This window comes from Fringilla coelebs (assembly GCF_963513975.1).
Source record: "Fringilla coelebs genome assembly, chromosome: 1".
In the NCBI taxonomy this organism is placed as follows: domain Eukaryota; kingdom Metazoa; phylum Chordata; class Aves; order Passeriformes; family Fringillidae; genus Fringilla; species Fringilla coelebs.
Window position 1 is genome coordinate 121197459 of NC_140028.1, and position 25731 is coordinate 121223189.

The window sequence follows — 25731 nt, forward strand, 5'->3', positions numbered from 1 at the left end:
AGAGCTGGGATTCCTCACGTGAGAAGTTGATTTGTAGTTTGAACACGTGGCTCATTCAAAAAGCCGGAATATTCAAGTAATTTTTTTTCTCTCTCTCCGTCCTTCCCTCCCCCTCCCCTTCTCTCGCTCTCTCTCTCTTTTTTTTTTTTTTTTTTTTTTTTTTTTTTAATACGGAGAGGCGGCGCCTGCATGCACGTAGTGTGACATTTTCATAGTCCGCCTGCTGCTGCCAAAGGGGCTTGGGGGCAAGACAAAAAAAGTAGTTTTTTTTTCCCCTCCCCTCCTCCTTTTCCTCTTCTCAGCCCGCCATCCGCGGCCCCGGCGCTGGGTGTTTCCCCCGTGCCCCCCATGCGCCCGGGTAGCACGGCAGGCACTTAGGGCTCCCGTTTGGCCACGTTTTTTTTTTTTTTTTCTTTTTTTTTTTTCCCCTTTTTTTTTTCTTCTTCTTTTTTTTTTTTTTTTTTTTTTTTTTTACCCCGAGAGAGAGAGAGGGAGGGACACAAGCTGCAGATCTGATTTTTTTTTTCCTCTCCCTGTCTCTCTCTCGCTCTCTCCTTCCTCCATCGCATTTTGTTTTATTTCCCCCTTCCTCCCCACCTCCTCTCGCAAGACGAGGGTTGCAGCCCGCGGTGCGCGCCTCCCCGAGCCGCCAGGAAGATGAACAAGCTCTACATCGGCAACCTCGGCGAGAACGTCAGCCCTCTCGACCTGGAAAGTCTCTTTAAGGACTCCAAGATACCCTTCTCGGGCCAGTTCCTGGTGAAGACGGGGTACGCCTTCGTGGACTGCCCCGACGAGAGCTGGGCCATGAAGGCCATCGAGGCACTTTCAGGTGAGCGGCCCCTTCCACCACCCCCGCCCTGTCCCCGCAGCCCCGACGGCTCCCGCCTCTCGAGCTCTTCCGCGGCCGCGGAGCGGCTGCAGCGGCGGCCTGGGCCGCGCCGCTTCTCTGGGGGGTGCTGAGGGGGGCCGGGGGGGTTCCTGTTCCCTCCGCCCTCAGGTGAGGTGGGAACTGGTTTTTTTTCCGAGCGCGGCCGGAGCCGCCCGGCCTTCCCGCGGAGCCTTTGCGCGGGGCTTACGCGGCGGCGGCCCCCCGGGAGTGGCCGGGGAGGGGCGGGAGCCTGGGCCCAGGGACCCGCGGCGCGGCGGTTCCCATGTTTTTCCAAGCCCCACGGCCAGCCCTGCCCGCCCGGGGGCCCTCGCTGCAATGGGGGGGGGGGGGGGGGGGGCGGGCGGTGAGTGCAGTGAGGCGGAGGCGGGCTGCGGGCGCGGAGCCCTGCGCGGGGCAGCGGCTGCACACACCCCCCGGGCACAGCTGGACTCCCCCGCAGCCCCTCGCAGGGGCCGCCTCCCCCCGGAGCGGGCTGAGGCTCCTTTCGGCTCGGCTTAGGCCGCAGGGCTGGGGGCGAGCCTCCGAATTGCTCCAAACTTGGGAGGGGGCAGCCCTGCCTGCCCCCCCGCCCCGCGCTGCCCTGCTATTTATTTCGGTTTCTCTTCGCTGCTCTCACGCACCCATCACCGCCTCCAGCAGCGCCGGCTCCCGGCCCGACATCCTGTTTTTGTGTGCTTTAAAAAAAAAAAAAAAAAAAAAAATTCGCGTGAAGCGGCTTTGCGGAGGTCTGCCGAGAGAGGCTGCCTCAGAGGAGATGGGCTCAGGTCTGCTGGGAGAGGCTGCTTCGGAGGAGATGGGCTCGGGCTGCGCTCCGCGCTTCCCTTCGGCTCCCTTCCCGCCCGCTTCCGCGCAGAAAATCGCCCGAAGTTGGCGGCACGGGGGGTGGCGGACCCCCGCTCCCCCTCCCCGCGACGCGGCCGAGCCCGGCTCCCGCACACGACGTTTCGCGGTCTGTTTGCAGCGGGGCGGGGGAAGGGGCCCCGCCGAGGGCAGCGCGGCTCCCCCGCGGCAGCGGCGCGGCCCCGGGCGCCGGGCTGTGCCGCCTTCGCGGGCGCCGCGGCCCCGCTCCGCCGCCGCTGCCCGGGCTGCCGATGAATGGGCTAACGTGTTGCGCTCCTGTTTCCTCCTTCGCACCCCTGCGAGCCCGCTCCTGGAGACGGGGACGCACGGCCGCGCTCGAATATTTTCCCCTTTCTGTTTATCTCGGCAGGTAAAGTGGAGCTGCATGGGAAACTCATAGAAGTTGAACATTCGGTCCCGAAAAGACAAAGGTAATTTATTTTTATCCACACCCCCCAGCCCCCCCCTCCCCGCACCGCCCCTTGCCCTCAGTTATCCAGTGAGAAGCAATTTGAAAAATGCTTAGGTTTGTGTTTCTCTTCCCTGTAGATAAATGGACCGCTTTCTTAAACCCACAGGCGTGCACTCAGTGCAGTCCGAGACGTTTTCTAGAATCACCCCATGTATTTTATAATGTAGTGTCTTGGTTAGGCAGCAGTGATACTATTTAATTTATTTTTTTAAAAAAGGCACCTTTCTATCGGAGAAGCAAATTATTATGGTCTGACGGCAAATGATGGTATAGATTTTTAAATTTTAAAGTTCCATGAGAAGAGTTAAAATCTGTGTGCTAGCAGGAAATGAAATGTGGTGTTGTGCACCGTATAACGGGCAAGCACGTGAGCTCTGCTTCAGCAACAAAAAGCACCTTGTAAATATACTGGTGGTTATATTTTTTTGATCCTGCCATGTTGGAATCTGCAGCATTTTACAGGCACATAGTAGAAGTCTCATCTGTATTTGAGAGGATTTTATCATCGCTATTTTGAGCTGTTCTATAGAAGCAGCAGGAGAAGGACTCCTTCCCAGTAAGGACAGGATTTATGCATCCTTAATTTCTAAACAAACGTTTAATTTTTGCAAGGCAGTAATTTTGTTGGGCCTCATGTAAAGAAGCAATATTTGGAATAAAGCCGTAGTATTTTTATGCTGCCTATAGCAATTCAGCCTGCTTCTTTCACAAATATTTATATGATAGAAAACCTGGCATGCACTAGAGAGTAAAAAAAAAAAATAGATCAAACTTTCCACGTGCTTGTTCCTGCACTCCATTATTCAATCTGGGAAGTATGTCTGTCTGTGAAACTTTATTACAAGGACTTCTACTATTTCAGGATTATTTTTAAAAGTGCAGTCTTTTTAAGATAGTTGATTGGAAAAGATGGTTTATCTGTCTCGATAGGCATTGTATCATGGTATTTTGAGAATTAGAAGTTTGAGCATGTGTTCAGTGTTAGAAGAAAGCTTCACTTGAGAAAGTATGGAGGTTTTTTGTTCTAGTTAAGGGAAGGGGGAACCCCTCTCTGGACAAATTCATTGCATGTGACTCTTTATGGTTGTATTTATTTGATACTTTTCATTGAAAATTAATATGGTGTATGTGCTCTTTCTCCTTTAATAAGCAATGCATGTAGTTTTGAATTACAGTAGCCTGCATTTAATAGATTTTGTATAGAAAAATGCTGTTGTGGATGGAATATACTTTTAGATTTAAGAAGAAAGTTCCATGGGACATATAAAAATTGATGATTTCCTATTAGTCTAATACATTTACTGTTATGCATGTTAATCTTAAGCTTGCACAAAGAGCATTCTATTTATGCTTTTGAAAATAAATTAATTACACTCATATAACGGTGAATTTAAAATCACTGGTGCTTCCCCAGCTTTTTTTTTTTTTAGTAATTGTTTAATGTGTTTAAAAGTATCTTTCTGTTCTTTCAGCTGCCAGCTGAAATGGTGTAAAAGTCCATTCTTTGTATGGGATACCGTGTCCTATTTGTGAATTAGCAATTATCAGAAACATTTATCTGTCTGTAACTTGTTGAAAAGAATTCTGCACTGAACTTCAAGCACTTTTCTAGGCATGCGTTGCCTGCATATAGGCATATTGAAAAAATTGTAGATGTAATTGTATCAGCATACCCGTGTTGCTTCTCCCAAAGCCCTTATTTGTTAAAACACCGTTTCATCGTGCATTATCTTGTTGGAATGCATTAGATATAGTTCAGATTTATATTACTGTTTAACAGAAAATTAAATTGTGTTTTTCATGACTGTACTTCCTTCCCCTTTGTTTCTGCTCCCCCTCTCCCAAAATCTAATATGGAGAGCCACTTGAAATTCGTTCAGTGGCTTCCATATGTAATAGTGATTCTCTTGTTCCTTTTATAAATGTCTAATTTTTGGGGGGGGGTGGGGTGGGGGGAGGAGGATGTCAAAAAGTTGGAGATTTTTTTCCCTTGTTTTTCTAAACATTGCTTACTGGGCGCATATTTGGAGATGGTAGTTACATGTAAAAGCCTAGTTTTCAAATGTTGAGGGTTGTTGGTGAAAGTGGTTAAGGTGTTTTCAAAGTTGCTTATTTGTAGTCTTTGTATCTTTTTGCAGCAGGGGAAGGTGCAGGAGCAGCTGGGGTGTGGTGGGGGGTGTTGCTGGCCAGGCCCACCCAGTGTGTTTGCATGCTGTAAGGCCGGGAAGTGCTTTCCAAAGATCCCTGTGCTCTCCAGTGGGCGAGATATGGCTGGAGAAGTGACGCCATTAAAAAAAAAAAAGTGGACGTGTCAAGTCTGTCTTTCAGCATGAGAGTGCAATTAATAGTTTGGTCAAATGACTACTTCGTAAGAGCAAAAGTTGTTTTGTAGTGCAACGAAATTATTCAATACATTGTATTGACCTCTGCTGCTTTGAGGCCGCTTCAGGGAGACTCCTAGCTCCCCTCCTCACAGCCTCCTTAAACACGATTTTTATGGGGGTTTCTGTTGTTTTATTTTTTTAATATTTTTTCATCAGAGTGTGCACATTATCACTCACAAAGGTAGCTTGTGGCTATCTTTCTCCAGAGAGAGCTGAGGTGCGCAGGAGGAAAGGGTAAGGGTTTGGTAATCCATATCCTTGTCACACAAGGGAAGGTCAAGAGGTGGTGTCAGCTAGGGTTGCCATAAAGTTGAGCTGAATCTGGAAGACATGGAGTGTGCCTGGCTTGCTATTCAGGGCGAAATTCTTGGGCCCAGTAGTCACTGCATTCCAGCCTTTGCTGGATCTTCTGATTTGAAGTGGGCACACCCAGGTTTGCAAAATTGCCTTCCTACCTGCTGTGGAAGGAAGTAAGGAGAGAGCCTGTGTGTGGCTTTCCTACCCCCACCACTTCCCTGGAAGTATTTAAAAAACAGACCAGGAGATAGGCTGTGGTTGAAAAAAAGAGCCCTGGTCAAGGTTTTCTTGATGGAAGGGTGGGGAATTACTTTGGGGGAGGTGCAAAGCATTTAATAAGCTCAGGAGTAGATTCCTGACTTACTATTGAAATCTCGAGGGAATGCCAAAGGAATGCAGCATTTCTGCATTCAGACCCCTTGGTGTGGAAGAAGGCTATTGCAATATTTAAGGGTTTAGGTCACTTTATGCAAAAGTTAGAGGAGGCATTGTGATGATTTTGCCTGCGAGTCATGCTCAGCGAGGGAAGGCAGGGCACCGTTAGTCACATCCAGCGCTCCGATGAGTTTTCGGCAGTGCGGGAGCAGGGTGGTGGCTGCCCATGGCCCCCGTGGAACTTGTGGTGCGAGGCCTTGGGCACTACCTCGGCGCAATCCAGGAGCAGCTGGCATCTCACGAGGCGATGTAGGCTGCAATCTGATTATTCAAATGGCCCTGATGTCACTTGTGCGTAATGAGGGGGGAGGGCAGGCGCTAACTCTGGGCACCTGGGGATGCGCTTGGCGCAGCCTCCCGGCCTGGCTTCCATGTCCAGGTGGGCTTCCCCCCCAGACCTGATCCACTCTGCCTGCTCCTGGGGCCTCAGGTACCTCAAATGTTCACAAGCACCTCACTCGTGCTAATGATGAGGTGTTTTTTCAAGTTGGCAGGTTAATTTATTTTTTTTCCCCACCTCGAGGGCTCTTTGTTGAGAAAATAAATTCATTGTGTCTCTTCTGGGGGATTTGTTTGGGAAGGGAGCAGGAGAAGTGGGTAACAGAGCTGCACCCTAAGGGTAATGCTGCTCTTTGGGGGGAGCAATGGCCTGCCAGCTGGGCTTCACCTCTGGTGCTGAGGTGTCCAAAGGCTGATTTGAGGAAAAAGGGCCCCAAGTCCCCCTTGCAGCCAGCTGTGTTCCAGGAGTGACCATTAGATGGGAATTGGGTTGTGTTGCTAATTTTCAGTATAATGAAGGTTTGTGTCCTGTGTGCAGAAGAAGGTGGGAAATGGTTTTGTTAGGCTAAAGTATACATGGTGCCTACAATGGTCATAGTTATTTTAAAAAAAAATTAGTGGCATTGAGTTTTAGTTTTGCTTCTGCAAATATAAAGTAGTTAGAAATATGCTCAAAGAAGACATGTTAGAAAATACGCCATTTCTTAGCTGTATCTGTTCTCTTTTCTGTGCGCAAACTTAGTGTTTTTGAGAGTGCAGGGCCAAAACTTCACATAGGGATTTAAAGTTTTTATTCTGTTTCCACATTTGTTTTTGCAGATGTGAACAGAAGATTTTTTTGTTTGTTTGTTTTAATCTTTGAAATTTTACAACTAGAGTGGAAACACCAGTTGTGACTATTCCTATACAGACAATGAGTGGTTATGACAAAGCCAGATAAGCTTCACCAACCCTATTAACTGTTACATTGTGGGAAATTTAATTTTTATAGTTCCTCATGCTGTTTGATCATTAATTAAGAAAAAATCCCTTCTTGCTGCAGTTTTTAAAAATCAGCTGGAGCACATGAAACACAGCTGTAAATGTGTGTCCTGAAAGGTTGGTCCTGTTCTCGTTTTGCTAACTTTCCTTTACAGAAGGTACCCTGAGAAATATACTTGTAGTGGACTTTAAATTGTACATAGATAGGGTAAATTTTAAAGGAGTGGAATAAAAAAATATCATTTTGGAAGTGTAATTCAAGGGTAGTAAAAATACAATTAGGAAATGTTTAAGATATTTATTTCTCCCTTTTTTTCCCTTCAAGCATGGGGTAATAACACTTTCCACATTTTTGAGACCTTGAAGGTGGCATTTTTCTAAAATGGGGCTGTGTTCATTTCAGTCACTCTTTTAAGTGCAGAGGATAGGAATCTACAGTGCTGGAGTCCTTTTATGGCTGCTGGCTAGCTACTGGGTGGACTTCAAATGCTTGGTTTTGACCTGAAAATTTTTTAATGGCCTGAGTTTTACCTACCTAACAGAAAATGTGATGCTTCCCATAATGCTGGTGAGAGAGGGAGGCAGACAGAATTAAAATACACCTAATACTTAGCCATGGATAGGGCTAGTCCTTCAGGGAACATCACAAAAAAGATTCTTCACTCCTTTTACCTGTTCCTCTCCTCAGGGTCGTCGTCTCTTTTAGTATTTTATTGTCCTGGGATTTTGGTAAAAAATACATAGTGGCATGGACCACAGCTTGACATACTTTCTTCTGGTGAGTTCATCCTTACATGAGCCCAGTGAGATAGCTCCTACATCACTGTTGTCTTGTGCCTTTTTTATTGTCATTTAAGAGTAAAATTTATTATTGGAATTTGATTATTCAGAATCAATAAATGGATAGAGAGCACCTGCAAAAATGGAATGCTCTAAAATCTAAGTACGGATGACAACTTCATGCTTTGTATATAGAGGGGAATGGATTAGAAAGTTTGAATAAGTTTGATACATTTAGCAATATCAAGGTGCTTTAGTAGTTTTAGAGTGTTTCAAGGCCATTATATCTTAATGCACTTTTATTTTCATATGAAAAATGTCTCCACATGAGTCCATTCTTCATCTCCAACGATGGAGAATATAGAACTTATGTAAAGTTATATGCTAACTACTGTGGAAAGCTAGGATAAAACCATAACTTTCCCTTATTTTGTCTAGACTCATGATGGAATCAAATACTTCAGCATTATTTTATAGTTTGTCACACGCTTCCATACTTTTTCCTTTACTCTTTTTTTCCTGGGCATGTCAAATGTAGGCACTTGAATTGCTTTTCACCCTGCGTCTTTGCTGGGTGGGTGTTACCTCTGTTGTCCAAATGAGGATAATATCTTGGATATGCCATCCAAAAATCTCCTTGTGTGTCTGTGTTGGAGGTATGCTGGGGAGACCAGCACACCTCCAACACAGAGGTGTTACCCACCCTCTCTGGCCATGTCTGTCCATCTGGATACTTCAGTGATAGTTGTTCCTTGTCATCAACTGGAATATGTGATTTGGCTTTGAAAAATTTCTGTGTGGGAGCAAGACCTCCTGTGTTTTTGTGGTAAGTATCAAAAAAATTGTAATTTTGTATTATCTCCTGGTTTTGCTTCTTTCCAGATCTGCAATATTGGTTTGTGAGTGTGTTTTCAAAGATGGATATATTTTTACAGAGCAAAAAATCTCGATAGATGTAGTGGAATACTTAGCAAATGAAGTGCATATTAATCAATATTAATTGACCCTAGTAAACCTTAAAATTCTGTGTGTGTAAAGGCAGTAAAAGAGTGGGGCCAAAAAAAGGTGGTTTCCCTTTTTTTTTTTCCTGCCAGTGCATTGAAATTTCCAAATGAAAAATTACAATATTAATTGTTATTTTGCTGACTTGCATTACTGCGACAGCTGGCACAAGAGGAACCTATAGCATAAAATGTCTCCTGTTCAGCACAGCCCCAGCAGCCATGTGCTTCCCCTATAGCCTGCCTCTTCATGGTGCAGGGGAATCAGCATCTACTCAAACTGTCCCTTTGCAGGCCTGAATGAATGGAAAACTGCCACTCACACAAAATGAGGGACTCTGTGCTTTTAATTAAGTTATAATTTGGATAAGATCACAAATAATGAGTCCAAGAGGGATCTGACTCTTCTTGGGTATGGGACTAAGTACAGAAATGAAACCGCCTTGAAATGGAGAATCTTCAGCTGGGAAGGGCTTTACTCCATTTGAAATTTTTTGGTGTCTTGATTATCTTGTGACTGTAGCCTCTGCATTATTTCTCACCAATCAGTAGTTTCTAAGAGAATGTGTATGTGTGTCTCTTGTGTGTGTGTGTATATATATAGCCACATATGCATTTTAAAAGATTGTATTACCATAAAATAATTTGCAGTTTAGGAAGGGACCAGCTAAAAATATCTGGAGAATTTATAAAAATAGTAAGGTTGGGAGTTTTTTTGGTGTTTTTTTCCTTGGTTTTTTTTTTTTCCTAGTACCAATACCCTTGAACACAACTGGAGCTGAATGTTCACTTTTGAAAGATTAACTTTCATGCTTAGCTGAACTTTAGGAATGTTATTTTAAAATATGTAGTCTACACCATGTGTCTAATACATTTTTCCTCTTTGAAAGTAGACTCTTTTATTGTTTTGGTAAATTGTTTTCTAATTTTTAACTGTTAAATGCGCATGTTCTATACGTTTTTCCTAAAAAATGGAGCTCACTTCACCTTAATGGAGCCTTAAAAATCCTAGTGTAGAAATGAGAATTCCCAATAAAGGGAATTCTAGTGTGTGTGAACAAAAATTTCTGTTGGAAAAAATAATAAGCTTAAGTTATTAGCTGGATTTGCAGTTACTTATTTTCCTGAAATTTCATATTAAAGACCAGTCAGAGAGGGAGTAAAAACCTTGTTGGGCTTGGATTTGGAATTATTCATTAAATATCTAGCATGCATTGATCAAGGTCCAGTTCTAATTTTCTAGGAACAATCAGGGCAGGAGGGCTGGCTATGAGCAAGGGGAGGGGTGGGGGAATCCCTGCCCTGGGTGAGTTGTGCTGTGCAGGTGCTCCACACAACTTTCACCCCAGGGCCTGATCCTGTGCTCTCTCTGCCCCCTCTCCCCTGCTATCAGAGGGAATCCTGAGTCCCCAGTGTGTGGCAGGGAGACTCCTGGGAAACACAGCTGACAAAATGTCTCTGGCTTTGATAGGCAAAATGCATATATCTAGCAAAGGCAAAAGACACCAGTTGTTTGTTTGGTAGTTTTTTTTAAACAGTAGTTTTAAAACAGTTACAGAACAGATAATCCAGAAATTTATTTTTGGTGATGGAGTGGATTATTTGGTTCATACACACTGAGGGAATTTTTTGTGATGGTGGCTTCCTGGTTATCATGGAAGAATAGTTCAATTTTTCCTCCTACATCTAAAATAAAAATTTCAAAGAAGATTCTCTTTAGAACAGTGTTTGGAAAACATAATTAGTGGGATGCTAGAGGAATTTAGCTAGTAGTTTAATCTATGGCCATAGATTATATTTATAATGTAAATATTATCCTTTTTTTAATATGAATTCTGATATGCATGCTTTAAATTATTTTCTGGTGAAACTTTGGAGGCAAACTTATGCAGGTAATGGTTAGGTAAAAAAAATTGTCTATCTTGGACTATTGCAGCTAATTTAGAAATAATTTTTCAAATTACTTTGCTAACTGTACACCAGCTTGCACAGGCTCCCCTCACCATTGAGCTACTAGTTTGTTAGAGTTATGTACTTTGGTGCTGTAGAGAGCACGGGGGTCTTTCCTACCAAGGCAACAAGATTCCTGAATGAACCACATCTTTCTTCACGGAAAACCATCGCTCTGGTGTACAGAGGGAGCTGTTCACCAGGGTCAAGCCAGAGGGATTTGATGCTAAGTGTCTCTTAGCAGTATCGATCTCAGTGGGTGCTGGGGCTGATCAGCAGCAAGAGCTCTCACACGGTGAGGTTTGTGTTAATAGGAGTTTGATTATTTAAACGAGTTCTAGGTGGTGGTGGGCAGCAGCCTAACTTGGTTTTATGCTACCCAAAAGTGTTAAAAACTGCCATTGCTGATCAGGAGGCATTACTATTGGCCTGAGAGAAGTGCTGCAGCAGTGCATCTCACTACTTGTTACCTGATTGTACAAGTTTTCTACATGCACAGAAACTTTTAACATAGAATGAGAAATAATTAAGAGATGGACAGCTCTAACTGTTGGTTTTTTTAAAAGGTACTGTGTAGTCATTACTAAATTTCTTTTCAGAGTTTAATTCTGGAACTCAGTAGGAGTGGTGTAAAATTGTTCTTGTCCTGCTGATACTGGTTCATTTGAAGATCCATCAGAATGCTTATTCTGCTAAAATACTTTAAAAAAAAAATCCACCCCCTAAAGCAACCAAACACCCCACATTGTTGTAATAGTCAAAAAGTAGAAGACAATTTTTTATTAAATACTAAGATTTTTTTTCCTCAGTGAAGGTCTGAGTCCTAATAGCAAATGGTGAGTTCCTGTTCTATTTGATGCCTTGCTCAGGGTTGCTGCTTATTGTATTTATTTAGAATGTATTATACACCTCTATTCAGAAATTTTCATTTTTTTTTCCTCTCATGCGCTTGAGGATTTTTATAAATCATGTGATTTCTACCCATTCTTTTGCACTGGTTAGTCTTAAACAAGATATGATTAACATGCAAATATGTCCAAAATTCTGCATTTAACATGGAATGGTAAGTTTTAGATAAAAGTGATGTACATGCCCTTAGTACAACTGGGCTTTATGACAGTTGTTCAATTGAACTCAAAGTACGAGCAGAATTGTGTTTTACATATTTATAGTTGAAGCTACCAATTTTTTCTTGAAAGTAGTCTTGGGAAAACAGTTTGAAGACTTGTCATTAGCTGAAGTCTTGAAATTATAAGGATTGCTCTACCTTTGTGTTTGACTAGCTTTGCTAAAATCACAGAATTTCATTCACTGGCTGTGGTTGGTTTTGCCTGCCTCTGTGGCAAATAATAAGCTTATGTATATTGCTTTTCTTCCTGGCCCTTGGGCTCACGTCACCTGATCCACAGAGTTCACCCAGAACGACTGTTACTGGTTTTGCACACGCTAAGCTCAGCATCTTACCGTGAAACTGAGACTTCTGTTCAGATCCAGCGCCGCACGTGTGGCTATTTCAGTCCCTCTCTATAGCAGCGCTGTGTTTTGTGCTGGAACACTTCAAAAAATGGTGGTTTCTCAAATCAAAGTTGAAGCTAATCGTAACTTTTTAAACCAGATTTTGTGATTTTGTATTCTAGAAAGCCTCTCTGACATGGTTCTCCTTTGTGTCCCCAGGTGTATCATTTTGGGTGGTACCTTTGGGAGAAAAGGGCAGTAAAAGGGAAAAAAAAAGGGGCAAAGCATGGAAAAGTCTGTTCAAAACTTACCCATGTTTTACCACGATGAAAGCCTGCAGATTCCAGGGGAACAAATGGCATTAGAGCAGTGATAGTTTTCTGGAGCTGGCTGTGGTGTGTCACTTATCTGTTGAGATTGGGGTGAGATAAGGAGAGGTTGGCCGGGTTTGGGGGCTTGAGGAGGTGCCCTGATCTCTTTTCCCTCTAGCATTCAGCCCTGTGAACCTCCCTTGCTCTCGTGTATGTGGCTATGCAGTATTAAAGCATGTCTTTGAGGTTTAGGGGAGGAGGGGAGGAGTGATTGCTTTGTTTTGGGGTTTTTGGAAGTTCGGGTTCTGGTCGTTACTGGTAGTTTTGTCTTGTTGCTTAGTCCAGCTCTAGGCACAAAGCTGGTGCCAGCATGGTTTGAAATAAGCAGAATTTTTGGGGGATGATGGTGGGGAGTAAAGAAGATGCACAAGCAGTAGTGTTAGCAAAAAGTGGTTAGTAACCCTCAAAGAAGGATGACTTATATATGTGGTTAAATACCTTACAACACCACAGTCTTCCTTAAGCTTTTTTTTTTTTTATTTGCTATTTTAACTTTCTCTGGGTCTTTAAAAAAGTGTTCTTAAATCCTCAGTAGTTGGATATATCTATATCCAGGTGGAATGGCTGAATTTAGAAGCTTTGAGAGACATATTTAAACTATGCTAAACTGTGCTCTCAGGTAAAAGCAACTCAGTCTGTTTGTGGGGGCAAGTACCACCTAATTTGGGTATCTCTGTTTATGAATCAGCACCATATGATTGTAAAAATAAGATAGTAATTACTGTCTTGTGTGATAATAAGCTTGCACATCTGTATACAAACTAAATTCAAACTAATTATCTGCTAAATAATTTATTAAATGTGGTCAAAATTATCATCTTTGTTCATATGAACTTTGCTCATAATCTTAATTTAAATACCCAGCAAAATGCCATGTCTTTGGAAACTGCAGCTCACAAAATGCAAATAATCTTGACGTTAATGGTGATTAACTTATAAATTATACTTATGATTTAACTGGTTAGCTGTAGCATGATATAAACCTTTTCTCTTCTTTAAGAGTAACTAATCAAAAATTACAATTTTGCTTAATTTATTGTGAAGTGAACTAAAACAGTGTCAGTGTTAAATGCTATGTAAAGAGTGTACTTTTCTGTGCAGAAATGTAAACTCTTATTTTTTGTTCTCTGGTCATGGTAGTGTATTCAAATCTACAGTGAAAGAGTCAGTGCTGTTTGTGATATTCATCTTCAAAACCTGGTGCTATATCCTGTTTTCTGTGAAAAAGAAATTATTAAAAAAAAAGGAAATTATTTACAAGGTGATAAAATTATCCTATAATTGCTCTATATGCCACTACCTAAAGTCAAGGTAGTTTTTTTAATAGTATTACTAATGTGGAGGAAATTAATATATATTAACTGTAAAGGTTGCTGAAGAAAATACACTTACACCTCTTATATACAAACAATTTTTTAGAATAATCTCCCTTTGAAAGAAATTGTAGAATTGAAATGTTGCATAATTTAAAGTCAGTGAACAATTGAATTTTAGTTGTTGACTTTTCCAGTTGAACAGAATGAAATGATACTCTAAGGCTTTAATCAAGCCCTGGTATGAAAGCTCAGGGATTGCTTTCATATATTATACTATGTAAGCCTGTGTGCACTAATCAAAGCTGCTACGACAAAAGCACAGAAGATTGTTTTGGTAATTCTTAAAAATGAAGTTTAATGCAAGATATAACTAACAGCATTTCTATTAAGTCAATATAAAATATTGCAAAGGACTCTTTACACGCGATCTGCGATGCTTCAACTATGGCAGTACAAATTATTTACTGTGCATGAGGATTTACTGGTGTAGATATACTTACCCTCACCAAACCTATTGCTCAAAAAAAAAAAAAAAAAGAAAGTAAAAAAAGAAATATTTGCATGGTGTGCAAGGTGTATCTCTTTAGCTCTATGTACCAGCTGAAGGGTGGCACATTCTATCCTTCAAGGGTATAAAATCTTTTGATGGGAGACTGTGGAGGTCTTCTAAATAACATGTTACTTTTTTCTGAAAGTACAAATGAAATAATTTCATTTGGAGCTCTTCTCTCCACAAAATTTTTGTGCAAGTGAATAGCATTGAATTTGTGGAGGAGAATTCTTCAGAGAAAATTACTAAAAAAGTGAAAATAATGTTTGAAAGCCATACACCAAATTTGTTTCTCTTTGCAAGTAACCAATAATAGAAGTAAGAAGTAACAGAAAGATGGATCAAGCAATGGCATTTAAAAAAGAAATTTCTGCATCTATTGACACTCAGCATAAAAATGACAAGTCAAAGAGCCGAGTGGTCACTTTTGATGACTTTTGCCAGGGCAAGAGAAAGAAAGGGAAGCTGTTTGGTGGTGATAGTGCCAACCCTAAGGGTTCTAGCACTGCTCTGGTGAAGGTGTTATATCTCATCTGATTTAGGTCACTTAATCAGTTTAAGGCCACGTGGAATTGCCATTAGTGAGAGACAGCCCTCGAGTGCTCTTCTTGCTGGTATTCCATTAGTTCAACAACGTGTACTAGTGAAAGGATGGCTAGAGCATCAAAGTGAGAATTGGCATCCGTGCTGTCTTGGCTACAGCATGCATCAATTTATACTTTAAAAATTTCTTTTAGACCTGTGTTAATAAGGCTTATTGTACTGAAGCTATTGAGACAGAAGAGCTTACTTATTTTAAAGGTAATGGGAAATGTACAGTAAACTAGACATTTCTGAAGTAAAACTGGTGGAGTATTCTACTTTTTTTTTCTGTTAGTGTGGTCTAGAAGATTTAAAATAAACAGTTTGTCTTTCCAGCACTTTTAACATTTTTCTTGATTTGCCTTGAGATTGAAAGGTAGAAATTATTTTTAATTAAAAAAAAAAAGTTTTGTCATGTGAGCAAATTACCTGCAGGTCATTGTTAGGCTTTGCTGGAACATCAGATGATGAGCATAGTATCTTTCAAATGCTCAATTATCATGTCAGTCTAAGCTGTCCTCTTGCAGAGTTTATTAATATATGTATTTCTGAAAAACAGTAATAAAAATTGAAGTTTCAGTCAGTGTGGATGCTGAAGGAAAGCCATGTGTGCATGTGCACACACACTCTAAGTACTTTGAGTGGCTCTAAACACTGGAAAGAGCCTGAAATCTGTAGCAGTACATTTAGAAGTGTTGATTTGCTCTGTGCATTTGTTAATTTTACTTTTAGTTTATTTTGTTCTTTTAAGCACGAGGACTATTAATATTTTTAGATATTAATATATATACAGTTGCCTAAATGAAGTAGTTTGCCCTTGTTGCTATCCTTTTATAGTGTGGAAGAGAACTGAAAATGTCAGGGACCCAGTATGGTAGCTGAAGTTCACATATACACTTAAAACAAGACTAAGAAGATATTTCACTTATTCTAGATATAGCTGGCAAGCTTTTTGAAATTAGATGGTGTTTTCAGCAGCATGAGTGTTTGTGTTTCTATCTTCTGGACCCCGCAGGAATCTTTGTTTACTGAGATCCTTTTTTAGGAATTGGGCAGTAATTTGTGTCAGTTTTTGTAGAGGAGCCTGAGAGAGGCAGCGAAGAGGCTTTTCTTTAAAAACTGCACGTGTGGGGTGGAACAGTGAGGTGGTGGTGAAGTGGGATGAGTCCCTCAACTGCCCGAATAACATGCTCAGTTTAAGTTCTGAAATAGCTTGTTCTCAACCTGAATGTTTTAAGTGTGATATTTGATAGCCAAGGAAAAAAAAGTAGCAAATGCTGAGACTGTGTTACAGAGGTCTTGCAATTAAATGCTATAAGTGTATAGGAGGAGCAACTCTTGCTATTTTGTTTCCCCTTCACTCCCTCCACCCTCCCCCCACAACCGAATTTGTTTAATCTGGAGCGTACGGTGAACTCAAATTGCGTATGAACAACTGTAGTTTCACTTGAGTGTGACCTGAAGGAGACCAAAATAGGTTGGACTCCCTGTCTATCGCTGTGGTGTAAGGAATCTGGGAAGCATTTCCGATGTTCTCTGCACACACAGGCTCGTGGTTGAGCAGTTGGCCTCAGCAGCATGGTGGCTACTGAATTCGTCTACGAGTGCTGCTAATTTTATTTGGATATTTCAGTCTGAGAAGGGTGAATCACTGAGTTATTGTTAGATGCGATCTAATCTGGTGCCATACCTCCCATACCAAAAAAAAAGTCGCCAAAATTTTACATAGTGTGTGCTACGTGTTACTTATTTCCATTGGATTTCGAACTGGTTTGCAAACTCTTAGTGAGTAAGAGATGCAGTAGGGAAGATGTGCAAAATAAAAGTACTATGAGGCTTTATCCAGCAGCTACTTAGAACAAAGTATCTTGTTGGCTTTTTAATTATTGCAGTCCTGGTACCTGCTGCTTGGGTTCTTTAAAGGAGATGAATTCACTGGAAATTAAAAAAAAAATTAGCAAAAAGAAAAGATTTTTTGGTTTTTTGTAACCTGCTGTTCCCTAGCTCCTTGCATGGCCACATATTGCAGGGGAACCCTGTGCAAATTTCAGTCTGGGGCTGCTTCTTACAGCTGATGTAGATTTTCATAGCTGGTTCAGAATGGAAGCAGTGACTGCTCCAAGTGGCAGTGCCCTGTGGGCACTGGGAAAACAGGTGATGGGAGAGATGCCTTTGGCTATTTTGGTGGCTGAAGAAAACGAGGGGTGGGGAGAAGAAAGAGAAAAGCTGAGCGCAGTGTTCCATTAAGGATATTAAGTAAACAAAATATTTTTACATGCTTAGAAGTCCTGTTGCTTTTAAAGGTGATTATTTTCAATATTTTATGCACCTCGTGAGTGTGTTCACTTTTATCCACATCCCAGTTCATTGCAAGTTAGTTGTGTGGTGAGAGAATAAATTACAAGTGACCATAGTTTGAAAAAGTTTGGTCAACAAAATCAGCTCCATAGTACAGCTGTGTAAGGAATGGAGGCCCCTGCTCAGAGGAGGAGGGAAAGAGAGAATGTGGCGTTTAGCAAAAACAACATACACCCCCATTCCAAAAAGAGGGGGAGGAACTAAACAAAACCAACGCAACCATAAAAGTCACAAGACACAAAGATAGGCCCATTTTTCTGAAGGACATTAAACTTCCCATTAGATTTTAAGCAGTATTTAATTCTTTACTAAAAAAAAAAAAAAATTGTAACAGCCTTTCCTGTTAACAACACCTGAAAAATGAAAGGCTTTTTCCTTCTTAATGAGAAATTCAACATTAATATGGCAATGGCAGAATCTTCAGGGTTTTCTTTTTAAAATGCCTTTATGGTCCACTCAAGGGAATTCACAAATAATGAATATAAGCTTTTAGTTTAATTAGTGATGTGAAGAATTGTTGGGCTAAAATCCAAAAGCAGATGATAACAGGTGAGAGCCTACTATCCAGGTAATCCACAGAAACACAAGAACTGCAGCTGGGCTTACGCTGCTTGATTTGCCTGTTTCGCACGATGTGACTTGGACGTGCCCATATAAATCTTCTGGCTGTACTAGTGGAGCCAGCAGTCCATTCACAAAGCTGCAGATTCTTTCAGAGTGCTTGAGTTACTGGCGCAAGGAGAGGGCAGCTCGGTGGGCTGGTGGCGTTGGGCGCGGAGCTGCGCGGCAGTGCTGGCCCCGTGCGCGGCTTTCTGACGGCTCGCCCCGGGCAGAGGTAGTAAACAAACCCCGTGTTTTGCAGGCAGTGGTAGGAAATTTGATCGTCAGCACAGAGGGATCTGTGAGGTAATCCAAGAGTCATATTTTCATTCTGAATGCTGAGATAATGCACCTCCCCAAAGCGGCCGCTTTGCTGGGCTGTACGTGCAAGATGAAAGGGGGAAATTGTAGTTAGGAGCCAACTATTATGTCTTGTGTGAGCTTTGAGAAAAAATTTTCTTTGTCTAAATTTTATGGAAAATCCTCATTCTGAGCGGTAGTACAGATTGCTTTTAAATCTGGGTCTGGGATTAAGTGAGTCAACACAAAGAGAAGTATTGCTGCAGTTTGCCTGTGGCTCAGCCAAGTTTTGTCTGCTTGAGTTGCTGAATTGGGTCTGAAACTGGAGCAATAACATTTCCTCTTCAAGTATTGTGCTGACCAGATCAGTATGTAGAAATAAAAAGTGGTGATGCTTCTTAACAAGTCAGTTTTTGAAACCTTTCTCCTTTCTTCTGCTAGGTAAGTTCAAAATGAACTGGCTGTTTCACAAGATAATGGCTTGATTTGACAAAATGTAGTAACACTGCCATCAGTGTGCTTTGTAATATATACTAGAAATTAAATACTTTTTAATATAAGGGATATAAACATTTCTGTTTATCAGTTAACTGAACCTGAGTTTGTTTTTGAAAGAAATTCAGAGTACCTTCATTTTAGGTAGGTAGTGTGACCCTTTGGTTTTGTATTTATCAGAACTACTTGTTAGGAAAAAGCACACTGAGATATATAACTGCATGAGTATATACAACCCAAATTTTATAGGTAAAGATGGCTTAGAATGTCCATTCAATAAGCTTTATTTGAATGGACTTACTGCTGTTCGTGAGGTACTTTCAGGAATGAAATGTGAACAATTCAGAGTGAAAAGATTGCTTAAGTCTAAGAAATTTCAGTGTGAAGAGTGGGGCAACCAGAGACTGCAGCACCTCTTGCAGGACAAGCCACTCCAGTGGCTCAGTCTGTATCGTTACTTCCATTTACCATAAAGAAAATAATGACAATTCCCCCTCCTACACCCTGTAACTAGAAAACTACTGCTTTTTCCCCCAGCCACGCTGATCTGAATTGAGAGTTAAGGATTATTTATTTTGTCCTGTAAACTTGGCTCCTTTTTTTTCCTTTCTTCCCACTAGAAGAGTGTTAAAAACACTGATTCACTCTGTTGTGCCCAAGCATCAGCTCTTTGAAGCAACCCGAGGGGGAGAAACTAATGTACTCTGTGTGGGGGTAGCTTTTGTGTGGGATTTTCCCTGCCTGTTTTTATTTTGCTGGCTGCAGAGTAAATAATAAGACACCTCTTTTCCTGCCCCTATAAATTCAGTTGATTACCAGCACTTTTCCATTTGGCTATAAGAGTTGCTAACTTTGTTTCTATGGCTGTTTCTGTCAGGGCTTTTCACATAGAACTCAGTTCTTACCGTATGGCATTACCCACACTCCATAGAAGGTTTTTTTGCTGTGTGGTGTTTTTTAAACGCTTCATCTCCAGCTGTCTATGTTCAGTTTGGGTTGTCAGTGAAGTAAGGCTGAGAGCTGACAATTTTTGTCTTCGTGCCATTCTTTGGAGCTCAGGGAGAAGAGGGGTTGTTTTGGTGAGTGGGTTTGCAGTGGCATCACGTGTAGCTGTCAGAGCTGGGGCACCACGAGCTGGGAGGCAGCGCTGGGGGGTACCAGCACTTGGTGCTGGTGGGTGTTGGCACACTCTGCACCTGTGGTGGGACTTGTTCCAGGTAACCAGCATGGCAGAACAGACCTAGAACACAGGAAATGAACAAGCATTTGCTCTTTGCATGCTCTTAAGAGTGGCAAAGGTAGACCATTTGCTTTCTATCCCATAGGTATTGAGTTCAAACAGTTGAATGGACTAAGATTGTCGATGTTCACTTGATCTGCTTTCAAACATGTTTAAGTCTTTTTCCATAGGCTCTTGTTTAAAAGAAGTATGTTTGTGCTCTGTGGGTTTAAGGCATTAATGTTGTGTGTAATTCGGATGGCTGCTGAAATAAGAGACTATTAAGTGGTGTTATTGTTGAGAAATGGGAATTAAGGAGTAGGAGGCAGCATGTCTCTAGGGGGGAGGGGGGATGGAGAGAAGGGGTCTGGTGAGAGTGTAGGTACAACTGTGTGGAAGTGCAGTCACTTTGATACTTGCCTTTGTTTCCGTCTGAAATTTGTTTCCCCTCTGTAAAATTTTCACACATCTATGAGGTACAAAAAAAAAAGGGACTGAACAAAAGCATGATACTTTATTGTTCTTTGCTTTATAATTATTTTCACTTATTTAAAATTATTTTCCCCTATGGGGAGGTGCAATCTGATGTGATTTGCCTTTGCTAAGTGTCATATAAAACATAGAGTGAGATAGTATTAGTGAAAGTGTATAGTTAGACTTAATACAGAATGCAAAAATAGACAATTTTGACACCCTTTTAACTAAAGGGGAACATGATCTATTGAAGGAAAAAATCCTGGTGTATATATTGAGGGCAGAGAGAGAATGAAAGGGTATACATAAAAGAAGTGAAGGAGAAAAGCCACAATTTCAGCATTTTCTTTCTCCCACCACCCTCTTCCTAAGACATATTTAGTATTGTTTCATATGTGTGGAGGGTTCTTGTGGGTTGGGAGCACTGGCTGTCCCTGTGCATGTTTGTTCTGTGTATTGATGTAAGAGAGGTGACCCCTTCAGAGATCACTAAAATGGCTTTTAGTAAATTATCCATCTTTATGGCACTTTGCCCTTTCCGTCTCTGCGCACACGTGTAGCACAAATATGCTGCTTGCCTGGGGAAGGGGCACAGTGTTGGCTGCTTGTTTTACTTGCTTTCAGTGTTGCAGAGATATTTGTGTCCCCTGAATACAAAGCTCCAGAAGAAATATGTTGGCATATGGTCATCTGCAGTGGCTTAAAGTGACTGAATTCTCTTTACCTGGGTAGTACCTGAAAAGAAGAATCAGAAAGTGTGCAATTCCTCTTAAGGAAAGTAAATTATTGCCAAACAATCGCTTATGGAGTAACCTTGTACAGAAACCAGGGAAGTCTCTTTTCTTCTTACCCAAAACACTTTTTATTGGGTATCTTTGAAAAAGAGAAATGAGTGGGAATACCTGTTCACATGCTGTGAACACAAGTAGCTTTCCAAAACCTTACTATTATACAGAGCACAAACCTAATTTGCCCAGATTTTTTTTCAGTTGACATCTATTTGCAAAGCCTATTTAGAATGGGAGAAATGAATTAAGAAATCTGCTTAAACTGGAAAAAGTGCATACACAAGGCTTACGTGAGCCACATTGATGAGAGGTGCTGGCAGGGTTTTACTAAGAATTTAAGACTAGATGGGCTAAACATTAAATGAAACTAGTGTAATAAAATACCTTCATGGGAAGAGAAGGGACTGCTCTTTTGTTTTACCCACTTGGTGTATGCGCAAGTAGTCATAAAGTAACAAAACTTGAGATTATTTCCAAGTAGAACATAACAAAACCCTCTGTAGGGTTCTGCTGCCTGGGATAAAAAGGCTATAGGATCTTTGCATATTTCTGCTTTGCTGAAGAAAACAGGGTCATGAGGAAGATGGAAAGCATCCTGAAAGAGCTAACTGCCTGAGATGGGAGTGTTCTTCCAGGAAGATACTCTATACTTTTTCCTTTCCCCACCTATTGTGTGGAGTTCTGACCCTGTGCAAAAAGAGTGCTTGCTGAAGTCAGAACGCATCCTCGTGGAAGCTGTTGCTGCTCTGTTAAATTCAGTCAGGATTCGTCAGCTCTGTCCCTTACCCTCTGCTACACTTTTGCATTTGGTTTGGGATTTTTCTAGAGGAGTTTGAGAGCCGTTTTCTGCGGGCTCACACGCGAGCAGCAGGGCGAGTGCCTGCGGAATCGCTCGAATCACTCGCGCTGCCCTGCCCGGGAGAAAGCGGGAGGAGCGATCCCGGAGCGATCGGGAGCCGCATCCGCAGGTCCTGGCAGCACGTGGGAGATGGTCGCTCGCTGCTCCTTCTGCTCCTGCGAGCACAAAAACAGCCAGGTCATTTCGAGCTCTCCTTCCTGTGTGTGGAGAGGGAAAGAGGTGCAAGCTTGGTGGACTTGTAGGCATTCTTAAGGAATATATCGGGACTTCTTAGGCAGGGACTAATAGCACATGAAATGGCAAAATCTCAAATGCGTCCACGATCTCTTATGCTGGTTCTGTGTGATTCCTCTCTTAGCCATTCAAAGCTTTATTCAATTATATTTTTTTCCCCCATGGCTAATTGCAATTCAGAAAAAAATGAAGGAAAAAAAATTTCACATGCATCAGTAAACACCAGATTTCAAACTTGTGCACTAGGTGACAAGTTAAAATTACTTGCTGCCAAGAAACTGATGAAGGTACAAATAGCTCCAAATTAAGTGGTGTGTTTATAGCTACTCTTGTACTTTTGAAGTGACCTTTCAGTTTTGTACAATAGGTGTCTCACTATTGCCATAAATTGAGGTGCACAACAGGACTGTACCTGTTTTGTACTTAGCTTGCCATTTTCTTTAGCTGTTTGTGAATGTGGCAGGGCAACTAGTAATTTTAAGGTGGCATTTCTTCCTTGCTCATCTCCTTTCCTTCTCCTTTTCAGAATGTTCAAGTTATTTCTGTGCTACAAATCTTGGCTGGCTAAAAGTTTTGAGTTGTATCAAACTTTTTCAGCCCTCTGATGTGACAAGGGGAAGGAAAAAGCCCAGTGCTAAACCTTGTGCTAGTCCTCAGCATGAGATAATTAAAAGCGCAGATTGCATTATTTTGGTCCATCTTTCAGGTGTTGAGCCATAGAGAAGATTTTCAGAAGGGTTTCCTTCTGAAATGAAATGTGAGGTGGTAGTTTTGTTAAGATTGCATAAGTGTTTCTGCAAAGGACTTCCTGCCCTTCTCACCAGTGGATGTACCCTGTTCAGTGGGAGCATTGGTGGCCAAATTTGGGTGTGGGGCTGGGCTGAGACCTGCTATGGGTGTGGGGGCTGTTGGGCTTGGACCCTTCTGTGAATGGCACTCCTTGCTATGAAACTCCATGAATTTTAGCTTGGATCTATTAGTGTGAGCGAGTAATGGCACAACACAGTTCGAAGCACATTGAAGAGTGTATTGGCTGCCAATTTTGTGGTTTGGGGTTTTGCTGTATTAAAATTGCCCAGTATTTTTAATGTTGTATGAACATCTCCTTTTATGTTCTACCTCAGGACCCGACTTCCAAGTTCCAGGTTGCCGTGTGAGATTATTTTGATGTTTCCGAGCAGTATATCGCTACTTTAGGGTGGCTGTTTTGCAGCAGTATCACGAGCTGAGATGATGGTCTGAGGGAAACTTTGCAGGCTTCAAGGAAAATTTCTGCTCTCCCTATTACAGTTAGGCAGCTGCTGACTTTCCCTGCTTTACTGAAAATGAAAACTTATCAGGGTTGTGTGTGGTTTGCGTTTTCGTTCTCCCTTCCTTGCCTATTTATATGATCAAATGCTGAAATATGCTCCTACTTGCTTGAGAGGGAGTGAAAACAGCTGAGAAATGCTACAAAACTAAGACCTGATTCTGTTTTCTGGCCAAATCATGTTTGTTGCTTGATCCATGGTTGCTGTAGTGTTGGGGATGACACCTCCATGTGCAGAGCAGTTTGGGCAAGGGGCTTTGTGCTGTACCCTCTGCTTGTGCCTTGAACAAAGCCTGTGGGGAAGAGCATTTTAAGATGTAAAACACTCACTGCAGGCCTGGGTAGGTGGTGGTGTAAGGGAAAGGAGTGTATTTAAAAAGGTTTTGGGGGTGAAAAGGAAAGCTTTTGATTTTATTGCTAGACAGGAACATCTCTAAAACTTATTTTGCTTGAAGACTTCACTCGCTTGTATAAATTTACCTGTTATAAAAAAATGCTTAAAATGTTAAGCATTTTTTCCTGAGAGAGGCCATTATTAAGCAATTACCATGTGAGGTAGAACTAAGTGTTTGAACACAAGACACTTATTTTAGCTGCTTTGGTGTACCTAAATGCAGTTGAGACTTTTGAAGTCTTCGGCTGCTCTCTCTTGTCCCCTCTCCCTTCCCCAGAGCTCCCCTGGATGGTCAGGCTGACCCTACTAGCTCAACATACCTGAGCCTGGCCGAAACTGTGTTAATCTACACATTCTTGTAAATCCCAAGGGGTTTGTGGCATCTCTGGCATTTATTTGTTCTCCCACTTTGGGGGAAGGGAGAAGACAAAGGACTTGGCTGTGAAGGCAGCCAGCACACTGCCAGGCTTTGCAGTAGCACTTCAAAGTGAATGTTTTGTTTAGTAGATAAGTGAAAACTGATGTAAATTTGGGGGGAAGATACAATAAATGTACTGATTCTTAACCTTTCCTCCCAATAAGGAATGAAGAATGTTAATCATGTAAACGTTAGAAAATAGTCCATTGTTAGATTAAGGAAAAGCTTAATATTAAAACAAATGTATTTATTCAAATTTATAGTCCTTATTTTGAAGGATGGTAATATTGTGATGCATTGTCTTGGTGAATTAAAAAAACTCAAAATAACAACAAAAAACTCTAAAAGTGTGTAAAGGAGAACCCAGCACAAATCCACGGGATTATCACACCCATTTACAACAGAGAATTAGATACTGAAGGCCTTAAAGCTAAAATAGAAATACTCTTCAAGAAAAGTGGAGGCTTCATGAAATGTAACAGCTGTCAAATGTGTAACAAGTATTTCTGTAACAGTTCTTTGGACTTGAAATGGTTTTGACCTGACATTCCCCCCTCGGCGATCTGTTGGTTTTTTTGAATTCTGTATTTCGTTTTGCCCCTTTTAGTATGACAGATGCTTAAATGTATGACACTGCTATGTATAGTCTATCTTGCAATAATGTTTTCTCTGGGTTTTTTTTTAAAACGATTTTCTTTAATTTATCTGCAGGAGTCGGAAGCTTCAGATCAGGAATATCCCGCCTCACTTGCAGTGGGAGGTAGGAAGTTACTTAAAAAAAAAAATTATTTTTTGCTTAAAAACTATGCTTCTGTTTCTCTCTTTATCCACAGGACTTTTCCCCTTCCCCCACCTTTCACTTGCTTTGCACACACCACCCATTCTGTTCTGGGGAAAAATCCTTTGGAAGAGGGAACAATAGAGCCTTCTAAGCAATTCAGATAACTGCCTTCATTTCTGTTTTCCAAGTTAACCATAAAAAATGTTGAAATGGATTCCTTGGTGAATGCCGACTTCCTGATGCAGTCACTCTCTTTGACTGAAAGCTCATCCATTTTGGACCTTGCTGGTGCTTGGTGTATGAGTTCAGAAAACATAATAAAAGTTCTTATTTAAATACTTGGTCAAAAACTTTTACAGAAGCAGAAATTTAGTTCTGGCTCTTCTTTGGGTGTGGGTTGTTTTGGGGGCTTTTTTTTTTCTTGCTCCTCTGTATTGGTGGCATAATGGCAAACTGTTTGTTCACAGTATTCTGATTATTGGCTCTCACCAGTATAATATGTACTTGCTATTTACACTCCACAAATAGTGTTCTAATTTTTGCAGTAGATTGCCAACTGTGAGAACAGATAACTAAGTTTTCTTTACTGTTTTTCTGCCTTGTATATGTTTGAAATGTTTTTTCATGTTTTATTAGCGTTAAGTCATTCTCTTGCCTGAGGGAATTTAGGGGGTGGTGGTTTTGGGGATAAAGCTCCGGTAGCATTGTTCTCCAGCAGGCTTGGTCTGTTGCCTTCATCTGACTTTCCATCTGCAGCTACTTCTTTGTTTGCACTGCCTGATTGCCTCCTAGCTTTGAAGGAAAATGGAGGCACTGGTCTGTTGAATCAAGGCTGTCACCCACAGGGTCTCTGTCAGGTACCACACCACCTCTCACTGCTCCAGCCTGCCTTTCTGGTGCCTGCTGTCCACCTGAGC

At 41.6% G+C, this 25731-nt stretch overlaps 1 protein-coding gene across 4 annotated transcripts in view; it reads left to right on the plus strand.

Moving 5' to 3' along the window:
- Positions 1 to 657: 657 nt before the first annotated feature.
- IGF2BP3 (insulin like growth factor 2 mRNA binding protein 3) overlaps positions 658 to 25731 on the plus strand; it is a gene marked incomplete at its 5' end in the record, with an annotated part of 111586 nt that continues 86512 nt past the window's right edge. For all 4 annotated transcript variants that reach the window (XM_084212776.1, XM_084212777.1, XM_084212778.1 and 1 more), the window contains 3 exons: positions 658 to 832; positions 2103 to 2163; positions 24745 to 24793. In XM_084212776.1, coding sequence (XP_084068902.1) covers positions 658 to 832; positions 2103 to 2163; positions 24745 to 24793 — 285 coding nt within the window. The remainder of the gene's footprint in view (positions 833 to 2102; positions 2164 to 24744; positions 24794 to 25731) is intronic.